This window comes from Eleutherodactylus coqui, chromosome 3, assembly GCF_035609145.1.
Source record: "Eleutherodactylus coqui strain aEleCoq1 chromosome 3, aEleCoq1.hap1, whole genome shotgun sequence".
In the NCBI taxonomy this organism is placed as follows: Eukaryota; Metazoa; Chordata; class Amphibia; order Anura; family Eleutherodactylidae; genus Eleutherodactylus; species Eleutherodactylus coqui.
The window spans coordinates 147888738-147905027 of NC_089839.1; the positions used below are offsets into that span (position 1 = coordinate 147888738).

A 16290-nucleotide genomic window follows, 5' to 3' on the forward strand; every position below is an offset into this window, starting at 1 on the left:
GTTCTGTCCAGAGACAGAACTGTTCGCCTGTGGGGATTCTCCTGCTCCCTGAATGGAGCAAGAAAGTGGAACCTCCAGTACAGATGTGAAAGCAGTCTTACTTAGGTTTATGACAAGTTCTCAGTCTGCGTTATACTTACATGGAACCGAACACAGAAATTGCCTAGAGGGGGACACAGACACCACTATGACAGTTACTGATGATGATCACACAGCTTCTGTCACACAGTTATAATAGAATAGATCACGGCTCAGCCTTCTGACTGAATACTTATGGGCTGTAGCTTATTTAGGTGAATATGGAAGGTAATCATAGTTAAACTGTCCCCTCATCAGGCAAAAATTGTGTAGCCTCTAACTAATGCATCATGGCATAGATGTGAAGGGGTGACCAAAAAAAAAACTCACCATCATGGTGATGCCTAATAAGCATCATACAGGAGGCTGCACTGCATGGAAGTGGCTGCAATACACAGAGGAGACCTCCAGAGAAGGACAGGAAATCAAGTGAGGGGGAGGGGGCAGGCATGGAAAAATGTGCTTTTCCTGGAGTGACCATTTTAGTCTTCTGACACTTTTCTAACTAGAAAACAATGCTCAGTCCATCCTGGTGTTGTGTTCCCCATCTAACAGATTTCTCCACCGAGTGTACCCCACCCCTAATCCTGGTTGATGTATTTGGTGCAGGCAGCCCTGTGGGCGAGACAAATGATTTCCATGATTACTAATAGACCACCATTTCAGGCTGAGATCAGAATGTAGTGTTCTTTAAGAGTTTAGAGAATTGACTGCAACCATCAATATTGCTTCATCTAACAGGTTTCCACTTCCGAGAAACTCTTGATACAGTCACATACATATCTGTAAAACACTTTAATAAGCATGTTGTTTTTAGCCGTTTAGTCGTTCTATACCCTTGGTGACCCTAAATGCAAACTCCCTCCAAAAGTTTTGGTTTTGCATGGCTCCTTTCAGTTGTGTGCTCTCCATGCCAGTATCAGCTCTGACGGTATCAAACATAACTTAATAAGTATAACTTGAACCTTAATTTTTGTATAGAAACAGATAGATCATTTATTGAATAAAAACAAGTAAAGCGCATGCAAATATACGTAATAAATAATTGTATTCATTCATCACATTATGATGGAATGTTCTAGAAGGGAAAAGTCCTTTACATCGTTACACATGGTGACTCAGACTTTCCATAGCTGACATTTGAAAACACGATGTAACATTCCTATGTAGGATTCTACAGAAGACTGTTGAAGCTCTCCACTCTCTCCTGGTATAGACGGTAGAACGACTTGGCCAAGGCTCGAAATGGTTGATCAAAGTTTTCCAGCTCCTTCTGCAATAAATGAATACACCGACATAAGGCAAAAGGACAGGAGGAAAGGTAAATTATAAATCTAGCGGGAAAGTCATCAACATCCATCTTGTACAGCGGGGCTGGCCAAGTGCTGATGCATATCTTTAGATTGGACAGTCCGTAGAGCTCTACCACTCAACAGTAAATGTACATTACATGTAGTCTAGACTCACCACACTCAAAACAGTATGGAACAGTATTCCTTATATACCAGCTCATATAGGTTGTCAATCACTTTGTGTGGATGGAGAAAGAAGGACTTAGGGTGGTTTCACATCTGTGTCGGAACCTCCAGACGGAGGTTCCATCACAGATCTGGCTGCAAATACTGGAAGAATTATTGGAGCCGATGACCTCTTCTCAGAATAGCATGTAGAAAAGAGAAAGAGTTCTGTGGCAGCATAAAGACGGTGCAGGGTAAATTTCCAGAAAACTTTATTCCTCCATAAAAAAAATGCTACATCTCGTCCAAAAAATTGGTCTTTATCAAGCTTGGAACAAGGATTCAGGTTCCTGTCTGCTGGGCTCTTGCATTTGGTGTCTTGTCCTACCCATATTGGGCATAATAGAGTGCTGCTGGTTAAATCCTTTTTGTCTCTTCTCAGGATAGGTTATCTATATCAGATTGACGGGGATCTGCTTCTTGGGACCCCTGACCCATCACCTGATTGAAGAGGCCATGACACATGGATTAACGCCGTGGCCTCTTCTTCGGCCATTGAGGTCATGATCATCAGTCACATGGCCTAAGAACATTTCAGTTACATTCAAGTGAACAGGACTGAGCTGCTATACCAAGCACATCCGGTTTGAATAGCACTCTTTCCGGTATGCTGTGAAGTGGCCGTGACACTCACTAGAGCGCAGAACCCTATCAATCAGATATTGATGACCTATCCTCAGGATTGGTCATGAATATCTTAGTCCCGGAAACCCCATTGAGCTTGCTAAGTGACCCCAACTGCTACCTCTTTACCCGCTAGTCTTACACTCATGATAATACAGTCAAGCATATTCCAATAATTAACTATACTAAATACAAAAGTTACTGACAGAAAGCATAGAAGATTAACAAAGCCTCCGTGTACAAAAGTAAGACATTGTAGAACAGTGCTGAAGTGAGACGAAGTCTTGTTCCACACACACTCAGCCAAGAATAATTTGTATTTCTGTTAAGTTATCTGCTTTATACACAGGATGTAATTACCGCTGATGTCTCAAAATACTCCAAACCATGGCTCGCTGCCCACTCTTCCGCCTGGATCTTCTCCACTACTCTACGGCCAGTTAGGTCTGTCTTATTTCCCACCAGAACTCCTGACAGGACAACAAATAATGAATTCAAAGTGGGTCATGACAAATGGAGAAAGTAGTTAGCTGGCTCAAGGGTAAAAAAATATGTGGAGATGCTGATAACAACCAATCACATTATAGCTCTTAATTCTAATAGGGCCGAAAGCTAGAATCTGATTGGCAGCCATCTTTTTCTTGAACTAGCTTTATAAATCCACAAATTAGTTTTTATTAATTTACTTTTATCTTGGTGTTCCAAATTCTACACCCACTCATATAAAAGATCGGTCGAGTGTTTGTTTTACCTACCAGGTAAGTAAAGGCTCGTGGTCTTTGATTTTACTCGTTGCAGCCACCTTGTGCAGTTACTAAAGGAAGTCTCGCTTGTAACATCAAATACCAAGCACAGGGCACCAGGTTGGTCCCACTGAGAAGAGAAGAGTGATAATCGTCATTGAGGAGTCCAAAGAAGAGTCTATTCCATCTCATACAAATCAGAATTTTAATGGCATATTCAGTGGGTAAGCCCTTCAAAACGGGGTTGTCAGAGTTCTAGGTCCAGTGTAAAACTAGTTCCCCAAACAGTAACATAATAGGCTTATTCTCACCTCTCCTGCTGTTTTTATACAGGGCCTAGAACTCAGACAACCCTTTTAAGCTTTCCATCTAGTAAAGAGAATTATGACAACAGTGGAAAAACTGCCAGTCTGAAAATGGTAAGTAAGCCCTACCGCCACTTATCTGTAATGGCAGAGCAGTCAAGATAAACCACTCCCCTATAACTAAGCCACACCCATCAGCCAGTTCCTAGCAAAACTGGAAAGGATTTGGAAAAGAGGGACCCGTTTTCTCTTCCTGATTTCCCGGATGCTTTTAATAAATTTTTATTTTTGCCTCCATTTTCTCCTATGGGGTATTTTTAAAGAGACTTTCCCATTTGGACAATCTCTAATAGGTCCCCTTTGTTGGAATCCCACGAGATTAACATACTGCAGTTTTGATCTATTTTATATAACTAATCACTAAAAGGGTTTTTTTCAGACAAATTATTAATTTCGTTTGAGATGCTCATCCTAAAAAGAGAGCAGCCTATACTTCCCCATGCTGGATCCCCACAGCACCACCTCACCATTCACCCCGTGGAGTCTGTTTACAAGCTGCAGGCTGCTGCAGCCGTTCATACACCTCAATGATCGACCGCTGAGGCTTGTGATGGGCTGCAGCAGCCTGTAAGGCTGACTACAGTCTGTACACAGAGCTGCGGTGATGGAACTCCTGGCATCTGGGGAGGACGAGTATAGGCTCTTCTATTGTTTGTTAACAGAGACAACTAACACAAAAAAAATAATTTATCTTGGGAAACATCTTTAATGGATAAAAATGGTTAGTAATCTTACCAGAATCATTGAACCCAAAATGGAACAGTTGATGATTTTGGGAGAAAAAAACCCAAATAAATGGCTTGCTATACATGAATGCAACTGACATTGACACATAGGATAATAGCTTTATGGATTTATCTATAATAAAGCCAAGTAAGCACATTGCTTCATGCTTAATAGAGTTTGTCCGATCAGAAGCATCCCTGTCCACTATTAGGGCACATAGAGTTCATGGAGGGCTTCCCTCTTCGTTCCCCTCTACTGGCAAAAAGGGAGAGTCATTCTAGCATACCCAACGTGTCCATTCATTACATGGATGGCCATTCACTTGAAGGGCTGATATATAATGCTTTATCTTTCCTATATTGCTGACTGCACCTTCCCTTGTTGATAACCGCTAGTGGCTGGATGTAAGAGAAGCCAGAACCACGGCCATCAACTTATTGGTGCACCAGCTTCTTTTGCAAAAGGTATGGTCTATAGAAGACAACCAAGCTTTTCACCTTCTACGCTCATTTACCTTGGGTCTAACTGGTGTATGACTCGAGTGTTCTCTATACTAACGTCTGCTGGATGAGGACTACTTTGGGGGGTTTGCACTGAGTGGTGCCATCGGCCCAACATCTGTATAAATTAATACTCCCATCTAAATGTCTAGCAGCCACAAGTTTTTATACAGAGGATGGGCTGAGCTATGATATATACGGGGTGTAATAATCCGGCCTACATATTAACGTTGCTGATAAGACTGTTGTGTGTTCTTTTCATTATTAAATATTACAATTCCCAATAGTAAGTCGACATTTAGTAAATTCTTGACATTTATGGTTTTCGAACAGGTTTTTTTTTTTGTATCGCTTTGAAAATCTGCAAATAACAAGTATTAAAATTAAAGGGAAAAAGACTTACTGATACTTCTGTCATCTCATAAAACATTGCCTTCCCCGGAGAATCACAAAGGAAGAGCTCCTACAAGCAAAGAATATAAAGCGAAGCATAGTATACCTGAGTGCATTCAAATATGTTTTTTGAAGCTTTCTGTTAATTAGAGAAGATCTACTTAGAGCAGACATGAGAGCAGCATGTGATAGCGGAGGAGCTGCTGAGAAGATCGCTCTTACAAACAGTACAGTATCCGCTCTTAAAGGGGCATTCTCACGCAGACTTACATGGCAAATACAAAGGTGCACCTATGGACAATATTGGCCCCCCACTTCCCATTGGCCATCCTGGGGTGGTCAGGAATTCTGAAAACAGTCGAGCAAGCTCTACTATTCTGTTTCTGCAACTGCCATAGAGGTGAATGGAAGTAATGGAGATGACGTGGCACGGCAAGCCAAGTGTTTTCCATAGCCCTGGAGTTGCGGGAAAAAAACGTAGCTTGCTGTGCTTTACCGTTTCTGTAATTCACAGTCGCTTGTATGCCAGTTAAGAAAACAGCATAGCGCACAACTGTTTTCATCCTCCCAGCCACCTCCGAGAGAGGCCATCATGGCAAATACTCCTTTAATTACTTATTTCTTACTAGATTACGGACATGGAGGGTGGTCTGAAGAGGGGTCTCTTCTACTCACACACAACGAGTAAATGGTCATTGTTAGTATACCTTGTAAACTCAATCATAAGCTGTCAATCACTGTGTATGGTGGTGGTGGGGAAGACCTCTAGACTTACCAGCTCTGAGTAACAAGTCTGGGAGCCTGTATTTAAAGTGACCCTCCGCTCCCAGGACAAACCAACATGGAGGCACCCGTTCTCTGACTACCCGATTGTGCATCAGTAGTTGCCGGCTCACACAAGCACATGCGTAAAATGCTGCTTGTCTAACTCAGCGTGTGAGCCGGATGCGAGCAGGCATATCGCCATGTATGGCAGCATCATTGCACTGCACATGGCAGCACAACTCACGCACGCTGCCATGCAGTCTGACTTTTTCCTTTTTTTTCATAATTAGTGACGTTGTGTATAAACGCCGCACATAAGCGTGTAATTGTGTATATACAGCGTTTATTACATACCCAAAGAGAATAGGGCTCTATCGCGCATAATACGCAGTAAATAAGAACATTTTCCCAGCTCTAGTGTGAGTGGGTCAATGAAAATGAATGTACTTTCATTGCCTCCATTCACCATGTAATACGCAGTGATATTACGCTCATGTTAGTCGGCATCAAGGCCGTTTTTACACAGCTGAGAAAATCGCGCCAGATTTGTGCTTTGTGAGGTGCACAAATTGTGCACAAATGTGAACCCCATCCTTTTGAATGGGGTCATACACGAGCAATTTTTTACTACATCACGATGCGATATGGGAAACAAATTGCTACACAGCTTATCTTTGGGCATGCCCTTGCAGTGCATCGTCCATTGCTTTCAAAGGGGCCGTCGGCAGCATCATACGGTGTGCGAGTGTGATATTTCCCCATTGTAAACAATGTAAGAAACTCTGCGATCGCTACTTCCCCGAAGTGATGTGAGGCGGTTTTAATATAAAAATGCCTTGCATCCGCGTGGGAAGAAGAAAAAAAAGAAAATCGCATATTGGCGAGCACGATATTGCACTCGCCTGTGTGAAATTAGCCTAAGACATTACACGCTCCTCTGATTGACCAGTGCTGCTCACATCTAAAACCCAATTTACATGGGACTGTCAGCACGAGCGGGTGACGTCACCGCTAGTTGTGCGTGAAGAGCGCTTAGAAAGGCAGGTTAACGCTCACTTCACGCTCTGCACTTCGCATTCTATGTGAAGCACTGAGTGGGGAGCGTTTACACGCAGCGAGAAGTGAGCGAACCAGCGATGATTTTTATGCTGGTTGAAAGTGAGCGACAAATGAAAAGTAAACGATGGTTTTGCATTTAGACGTAATGATTATCAGGCATTTCCGTTCATTTAAACTAATTTTGTGCAATAATCGTCCCGTGCAAATGAAGCATTACTCGGGATGATTTCCTGAGCTAGTGCTGCTGAAGCCTGCAGTTGGGTGGTTATTAGGCATTTCATGGCACTTCCTATTCTACAGATGGGAAGACATCCATGGAATAGAGATGTGAAGATATAAGGAGGGGGCACGACACACAATCGTGTTCGGATCGCGATCGGATATAAAAGTGCAGTTGTATATTGTCCTGGAAATCCTGGTTAGTAGGATCCGCCCGGCCCGATTGTGCTGATGAATTGAACTTGTCTGGGATGCGCTGATTAATTGACTTGCTTCGCGAGTGTTAAGGATTAGCTGTCCTGCAGAAGAACTGAGCACTCACCACATTTAGGAATGATTTATCTTACTCTCCAGTAACAAAGCCGGGTTTTCATATGCCTATGATTTATGTAGATGTAAGCAAGTGGAACTGTGCTAGGAGACCCTCTACAAATTGACCCTTTTTTTTTTTTTGCAATTGTCGCTCCGTATATCATCGCCATTTATGCTGCTTAATGCTACCTATGTACGAAAGGGAGAAGCAATGGCAAAAATAGAATAGCAGCCCAACATTATCAGTAGCCGTCACATTATCATATTCACCGCGTTTTGCGCGCTAGTATGAATAAGCTCTTACAGGGTTGCAATGGATTGCTAAATATGGCTGCCTTCTTTCAGAAACGCCATCACACCCGTCAGTGGGTTGTGTCTGGTGTTGCAGCTCCGCTAACATTAATGGGTCTGAGCAGCATACAACATGCAGGGGAAATTTACTAAACCACGCATTTCTAACGCCGGTATAATTTCGCTCGGCGCACCCAATGCATAAAGGGGCGCAGGCCTTTTTGTGTATCAGGTACATCTCTGTACCTCCGTGAGCCTCCAGGTCCAACCTGGTGTACATTTTTGGTGTAAATTATACATAAATCTGTCGGTCCCGGGCAGCTTCGCCCCTCCCAGCAAATCCCAACTACTTTTTAGAAATGTTTAGAGCCTGGCGCAAAAATCCAAAAAGTCGCAAATCCCCATTGGTGCAAAAATATGTAACATTTTATGTCAGAAACTAAGGTGAAAAGACTTTATGCAGGTCCCTCACAGTGCTTTGTGAAAATATTCACTCCCCTTGGTGTTTTGGTGCATTACACCCTGGAATTAAAATGGATTTTAGGGGTCTGTAGTATTACTATACGATTTACAGTACATTACCCATAATGGGGTTTCAGTCACGGTGTCCTTATTTTACTGGAAAAATTAGTTATGCATGCTGTCTATTCTTCCCAGTACATTTAGCGGAATATGAGAAGGGGACACCCAATGGGGCCTCCAACACACCCTGTATATACCTGCTGTTGCTGGAAAACTATTGCTGGTCTGTCCTCAGAAGAGGTCATCAATCGTTGATTGGCGGGGATCCGTTGGTCGCGATCCCAGCTGATCAGGCACTTGCTGTTACTGCTGCAATACCATTGCTTCAACCCCTGTATAGCGTGTAGTAGCCAGCACTTGTGCCTGCAGGCGCAGCTTTTTTGAAATGAATGGGAGCTGCCCCTGCAGTTACAAGCATCAGCCACTACACAGGGGTCGGAGCAGCAGCAGCAGCTTCCTCTCAGTATCTCTGTGTATTGCAGCGGTGACAGCATTCAATTAGTTGGGATCCCAAGCGACAGACCCTAGCCAATCAACTGTTGATGACCTATCCTGAGGATACATCATCAATAGTATTTCAATGGAAACCTATGGCCTAGGGAGACGATCCCATAACAATATCACATTAGGGGATTTCAATGTATGCAATTCTGTATGTTATTCTTTGAAATGGCTACTAAGGTTCAGTGTAACATGCGTCACCTTCTTTAAAACGGGTTCATACATAATTTCCTAATATAAAACTTTGTTTTCAGAAAGGTGGTGTTATCTGACCGAGTCTGAGAAATCACATTACCGCTGGGCTTCCCTACAGCCTGCCAGCATATAGAGGCTGCTTTTTAACTATCCGTCTATTGTTTGACAAGCAGAATACAGACTACTGTACAGAATGATCTGTACTCTGCTGCTTGTCTAAAACAGCCACAAAAGGGCTAGACACTACTCGCCTCTATTACTGGACTGTTCCCACTAATAAAACAAAGTGATTATAGTAGTAATTTAAGCATTTGCGGTGAAGGGTCACTTAAGAGAAGCTGCACTTGCAATTAACTTTTCAGGTGCCAAAAGTATTGATAAGTGGGGGTCCTGCTGCTGAGACCCCTGCTGATCGCTAAAGAGAGAAGCCTGCAGTCCTGGCCAAGTGCTTTGCCCCCTCAGCTGTCTTCTCTACTTTTCGGCAGCTGAAGATGACGGCCTAGAGGTGTATAGTGCATTCCATACATCTCTACGCGAGCAGTCTTCAGTTGTCGTAAAGAGCCAAAAGGCAGCGAAGACACAGTCCCTTCGTTCTAGCGATTAGCAGGGGTTGCAGCAGCTGGACCCCACTGATCAATAATTTTGACACGTCTCTATTAGAGATGAGCGAGCATACTCGCTAAGGACAATTACTCGATCGAGCATTGCCCTTAGCGAGTACCTGCCTGCTCCGAAGAAAAGTTTCGGCTGCCGGCGGATGGCGGGGAGCGGAGGGGGGAGAGCGGGGAGGAACAGAGGGGAGATCTCTCTCTCCCTCTCCCCCCCGCTCCCTGCCGCAACTCACCTGTCACCCGCGCCGGCAGTCGAACCTTTTCTTCCAAGTGGGCAGGTACTCGCTAAGGACAATGCTCGATCGATTAATTGTCCTTAGCGAGTATGCTCGCTCATCTCTAGTCTCTATGACTTGTGAAAAGTTAGTTGAAAGTGCAGCTACTCTTTAAGGCATGACTACACTGTAGCATACTATCGTGTCATTTGTTCAAGAGCAGCACCAATCAGCAGGAAGTCACTGCAGGCCACCGTCCTTCTTGCCCAACTAGTAATAAGACTATAAGCAGACAAACACAATAAACCATCCATGTGCTCACCACACTGTCCCCCGTATCCGGGATCGGCAGAGTTTTTGTTATGATGTCCATGACTGTTGTCTGTTGAGGAAAGAAATAGCCGTCAGACAGAGCGCTCCACGAAAGAGCTACTTTTACCATCGGCCAAGATTACAATCCGGAAATACACAATCCCATCTTTTGCCCTTCAATTGCTGAAGATTGTCCTCATTATCAGCTTTTAAAGTAGTATAAAACTAATAGGCCATGTACACGGGACGATTCTTGTTTGAACGAGCGAGTGACATCACCGCTAATTAGTTCACAGTTGTTCGTTCAGATCATCACTGAGAACTGTTCATTCCTATGTGAGCGGGGAGGGTTTAGATGCAATGAGAAGTAAGTGAACCAGCCATGATTCTTATGCAGGCTGCGACTGAGCAGTGAACGAAAAGTGCACGATGTCTCGTGTATCGCGAACTTTCATCCGGGTACATTTTTATCGACAATCGTTACGTGTAAATGGGCCTTCACGGTTTTACTTGCTATAAAGCATCCAATTGTTGTTACTTAAGAATGTCAGTATTCCATTCAAGTAAATCTGACACACAAAAGCTGCGCTCATACGGGGCCGATGTCTACATCGAGCATTCCGCTGCAGATCCGCCGGCCTCCAAACCCGCACCTGGTTTTAAAGTGGGTGCACCCCACCTAAAACTAGAAATGAACTATAGAAGCAACTAACACATAAACCTACCGGTCCAACAGCCTGTAGGATTATATACAGTTTCCTGAAGCTAATGATCTTGTAGAGGACACGGGGGTTCATTTCTTTCTACTCTTACCAAAGGGATGGGGCTTTACTGCCCCTGTCCCCTATAACAGTGGGGGGAGGCTCCTTCTGCAGTTGGCCAACAACAAGGTCACAATTGTGAGAAGAAGGAGGATTTCCTCAGACACAAAACCCTTTATCTCAGTTGTGATTGCAAAATGAGACAGAATAGAATCAATGATAATAAGGGAGAGATTGGTGAGATGAACTGGAAAAAACAGGTTCATGGCATTTAAATGGCTTCTGTCCCCCCTCCCCTGAAAGGCCAACCCCTGACCTAAAAAGGTGCCATGGTAGCTTGTAGCTGGATTTCAGCCTTATGGCAGAGCTTCATAAGCAAATGTTAAAAGCACAATATATTACAATGCAGAAGTATTGCAGTATACGATACAAGTGATAAAACAATTGCAAGTTCAAAATCCTTATCGGGACTTAAACAGACAAAAAAAACTTTAAAAAAAAGTAAAAATAAGTTCCATTAAGTATTAAAAACATATTAAAAAGTTAAAAACGCCTTTTCCCAGCAAACACAAAATCAACACTTTAACCCCTTAATGACGCGGCCCTTTTTCCATTTTCGTTTTTTCCTCCCCCCTTCAAAAAAATCATAACTCCTTTATTTATCCATCGACGTCGCTGTATGAGGGCTTGCTTTTTGCGGGACGAGTTGTATTTTTCAACGGTGCTATTTAAAGTACCATATAATGTACTGAAAAACTTTTAAAAAATTCTAAGTGGAGTAAAATGAAAAAAAAAAACGACATTTCGCCATCTTTTAGTGCGTCTTGTTTCTACGGTGCACAAACGGCAACAAAAGCGACATGATAACTTTATTCTATGGGTCGGTACGATTACTACGATACCAAACTTTTATAGGTTTTTTCTTACTATACTCCTCTTTTTTTTCCCAAAGACATTTAATTTTTTTCAATTATTTTCTGCGGTCATTTTGTGCGCGCGATAACTTTTTTATTTTTCCATCGACGTAGTTGAGCTAGGGCTCATTTTTTGCAGGATGTCCCGTAGTTTCTGATAGTATCAATTTGGAGTACATACGACTTTTTGATCGCTTTTTATTGCGTTTTTTCTGGGAAACAGGGTAACTAAAAAAGTGTATTTCTGGCATTCTTTATTTTTTTTTCGGACGACGTTCACCGTGCGGGGTAAATAATGTGCTACTTTGATAGATCAGACTTTTACGGACGCGGCGATACCAAATACATATTTTTATTTTATAATTTAGATTTTTTAATAATAGATATGGCAAAAGGGGAGTGATTTAAACTTTTACAACTTTTTTTTTTTACAATTAAAAAAACTTTATTGATTTTTTTTAAACTTTATTTTGAAGTCCTTCTGCAGGACTTTAACACGCGATGCTTTGATCGCTCCTGCAGTATGACGTAATGCTATAGCATTACGTCATACTGCAATTTAACAGGCAGTCTATCAAGCCACCCCACGGGGATGGCTTGATAGGCAGTCTGGTAAGGCAGCCCTGGGGCCTTTCATTAGGCCCCCGGCTGCCATGACACCTGCACGGCTCCCCCGATCTCACCGCGGGAGGGGGGGGGGGGGGGGGCCGTGCAGGACCCCCGAACATCGTTCGGGGCATTTATATGGTTAATAGCCGCTATTGCCCACGGATGTCAGCTGTTATAAACAGCTGACGCCCGCACTGTATGAAGAGAGGTTGCCACGCAACCTCTCTTCATGCATACCCCACTGCTTCATGACGTACCAATACGTCACAGAGCGGGAAGCGGTTAAAAATGTAACATAATTGGTATCCCCACCATTTGCATCTCAGAAAATGGCAATTCAAGTTTTTTTCCCTAAAGATAGGAGGACTGTAAGGGCTTATTCAGACGTCCGTATATAAGCCGGGTTTTCATGCCTGGCTGATATACTCTGTCCCTCTCTGCAGGGGAAGGAGGCCTGCCGGGAGCAGTGCACTGAGCTCCCGCCCCTCGACACTATTTGCAACTTAGCTCTGCCCTGTCCCGCCCCTCCCATTGCAAACAGCGGAGAGGGGGCGGGAGCTCAGTGCACTGCTCCCGGCACGCCTCCTCCCCCTGCAGAGAGTGACAGCGTTTATCGGCCGGGCATGAAAACCCCGCCAATATACGCACGCCGGAATAAGCCCTAAGCTGAAAGAAATTTTTTTAGGGTTACTACATAAAAAAAAACCTACAGCAATGTGATATTGTTGAAATCGTACTTACACAATACAGACATTGTGTCATTTCTGCTGCGTCTTGAATGCTGTAAAAAATACTCACTTCCCCCACTTTCCCCCCGAAAAAAAGAAAGTGTAATTGCTTTTTTTCTCCCAACTTAGAAATGTTTTAGAGCCTTCCAATGTAGTACATGGAATGGCATCATTGAAAAATAAAACTTCCCTCACAGAAAACTTAGATCTACCATCCAAAAAATGAAAAAGTTATGATTTTTTTGAAAGTGAAAATTCCAAAGCTGCAAAATGGACTCTGCTGTGAATGTGATTGGCTCAATAGAATTTTAATAGCTCTGACTGCCCTCCTAATTAAGCAGTGAACACCTGATGCAGGTGCATTTTGGGATATGAGCCAATATACACATAATAATGAAGCAGTAGCAGAGTCCATTCACAGGAGGGCACATCTTTGTTTCCATTTAGCCTGATTTCTGTAGAGTGAAAGTAAAAAGTGTTTCGGTTTTCTCACTTTGGGACACGGGGGAAGAGAACCGCATTCTCAGGATCAGCCAGACCTCCACTTGTTCTCTGCTCAAGGCTTTATAATGGGTATTTGGGATTTCAATAGTTTGCTTAGGTTGGGGTAATTAATTAAAATGTATGCCAAAAATTGTTTTTTTGTCAAATTAGTACAAATCTGGTATCTTACTTATGTCTGTTACTAGGAAAGCTGGGTTTCAAACAATATGGCTGTACTTCAGCTTCTATAAAAGGTCATCATCCATCTTCCTCAGGCTTCTGGATAGTAAATCTGTTTAGTTCTGCTTCTTATTGCTTCGTAACTAAGCTCACCTTCCGATCAGGACGGTAAAGCTACACTGCCGAATGTGATCCAGATAATGAAAGTGGCTTTTGCTTAATTGGCCTACATACAGAAGGCAGAGGAAGGAGACAAACAATCATACATACAATCGTTCGCCTTCCATACAACCTCATGACTGTCCGCAGCACATCCCCCATTTACACGGAGAAGTGTGCTGTTGATAATGATTTTTTGGGCCGCCCAACAGATCTGATTGGCTGATATATGAGCATTCGCTTATTTGTTGGCTGATCAGCGGCACTTTCACTCGGCCCAATGATCATTCATGCCATTGTAAAAGGGCTCTAAGAAAGAATATGAAGTTTCTGTTAAATGGTCATCGTTGTCATACCATACTGTAGTTCTTTGGAAAGTGGCTTCCATCACTACGGAACAGCTGGATTAGTGTACTCTTCCCGACGGTGGAGTCACCTGTGTAGTAGAAAATATAAAATGGTCAGACTGTATTTTATCCCACCCAAATTTCCCCCTCTGTGATACAACCAAATGAGTAGATGAAATAATCAAGAGAAGACTACTACTGAGTGCAGAGCATGACGATAATGGCCCTGCCCAACTTCCCAACCAGGTTGTTTTATTGTATCAATCGTCCAGCGTTACCGCTGCCAGTGACTGAATGACGAATGATGATTTGTCTGCTCAGCATTTGTCATTCAGTTCCTGCAGCCATAAAAATCAAACAACGATCGACCTGTGTAAACAGGCAGCGGTTCAACTATAAATGACTGCCTGTTTACTGTGAATGGAGGCGGCCAGACACAATCTGTGAAGCGCTCCACCTCCGTTCACTGAGTGATGATCGGTGCAGTGTGACAACATAGTAGCGAGAATATTCCTGGCTCTTTTACATGGGCCAAAAAAAACGTTCAGTGTAAATGCATGCCCCGACTGAACAACAGGGCATGCTGGGATGACCTGTCGGGCATCTGCGTCCAACAGGTCATCCCAGGTAAAAAGGCCCTAAAAAGACCATGCGACAACAGAATCAGACTACACAAGGGTCAAATTACCTCTGTAGTCTGATCCTTCAGTCAAATGTTGCTCCATTATCTTTCTTGTTAATAACAGCAAGATTGGGGTGAACATTTGGAGAGAGGATGCAGCATCAGACTACACACAGGGTTTGTTTGTAGTCTGTAACCACAGAGACACACTGCTCTACATAGGAAATGTACACACAAATCAATAGGAGATTTTAATCATAAAGGCTTTCAAAGTTGCTTCGTTGTTACTTTAGATGCATTGGGATAATAATGATATGTCCAAATGTTTTGGACATTCTGCACTGCAGGTCAATTCACGCCGCATCTTTCCACCATGCCTTTACTGTAAAATGCCGATTGTCTGCGGTCGAAAATACACAGCATGTCCACTATATGTGTGAACGTACCCTAAGGGCGGCTTCAAACATGGCGTTTTTTGGAAAATGCACTTGCAGAATTTGATGCAATTTTTTCAACCAAAGCCACAAGTGGATCCGGCAGGAAGGAGAAGTCCATCGGAGTTCTCTTACTGTATATTGACAGCTTTTATTGGTTTCCATGTCACTATTCATACATTTATTTAAAAAAGAAATCTTAAATATACAAGTTTTCACACTGGTTGATAGAGTGCGCACACCAAGTTGACACTTTCTGTTTTCAGCAGCTCACTTCTAAGCTTTGCTGTGTAGACTAGGACAGAGTGAGCAGAACAGCTCTGTTGTACTGCTGGAATTCAAGATAAGACATGATAGCCTTTGGATATGTCATAAATGTCCAAGATGGGAATACTCCTTTAAGACCACTGGGAAGAATTGCTGCTGGGTTGTACAGCAGATGTTGCCCAAATGATACCCCTTCTCTAACATAAGAGCTATTGGCTGAAAATGCACCATTTCTCTGCCTGCCCCCGTGAACATAATAGTGAGGGCACCGCATTCACACTTACTATGTGAAAATGAAATTTTGGACCGACATGAAAGGTCTCCTAAAATCTAGTTATTATGTTCCTATGCATAGCGGAATGAACCGGGCACGGATCACTGATCTAGTTCCCACTGGATCTTTGTGCCTACAGTGTAGTGAAAGCATTAATTACATTGTATTCTAGCCAGAACACCCACCTATATGTAAAAGCTACTTTCCATAAGGCCTAAAAGTACTTTAGAGCAATTTAAGAGAGTTAACATAGAAAACTAATTCCTCGGAGTGATTAGGTGCTATGTGGGAACAGTGAGTGAGAGACAGGCAAGCGTGGGAATCGGCCCAGTAAGCTTGTCACTTCTACAGGTTCTGTAACTACTCCGTATGCGGCACTTATAAAACAATTTAGGATTACATTTGTAGAGCACATTTGGAAATGTTGAGCTACATATTAGTTGCAAACTAAGTGACTTATTTATACAGAAGAGTGCATAAGTCAGGGAATATTACTGCAAGCCATAAGCCACTATAAGCGACCAATAGTTGGACATTCGACCCAAAGTACCGAGAAGCAGAAAC

The 16290-nt window shown here is 43.0% G+C and overlaps 1 protein-coding gene across 2 annotated transcripts in view; it reads right to left on the reverse strand.

Annotated features, from left to right (window-relative positions):
• Window positions 1–1048: 1048 nt before the first annotated feature.
• The window catches only part of IFT27 (intraflagellar transport 27), a 48982-nt gene continuing 33740 nt past the window's right edge, over window positions 1049–16290 (reverse strand). The window contains exons 2-7 of one of the 2 annotated variants that reach the window (XM_066596290.1): window positions 14139–14218; window positions 9959–10018; window positions 4957–5016; window positions 2975–3092; window positions 2580–2689; window positions 1049–1351 (exon numbers count right to left, since the gene is read on the reverse strand). In XM_066596290.1, the coding sequence (XP_066452387.1) occupies window positions 1253–1351; window positions 2580–2689; window positions 2975–3092; window positions 4957–5016; window positions 9959–10018; window positions 14139–14218 (527 nt within the window). In that variant the 3' untranslated portion in view covers window positions 1049–1252. The remainder of the gene's footprint in view (window positions 1352–2579; window positions 2690–2974; window positions 3093–4956; window positions 5017–9958; window positions 10019–14138; window positions 14219–16290) is intronic. The other variant, XM_066596291.1, reaches the window with a different exon arrangement.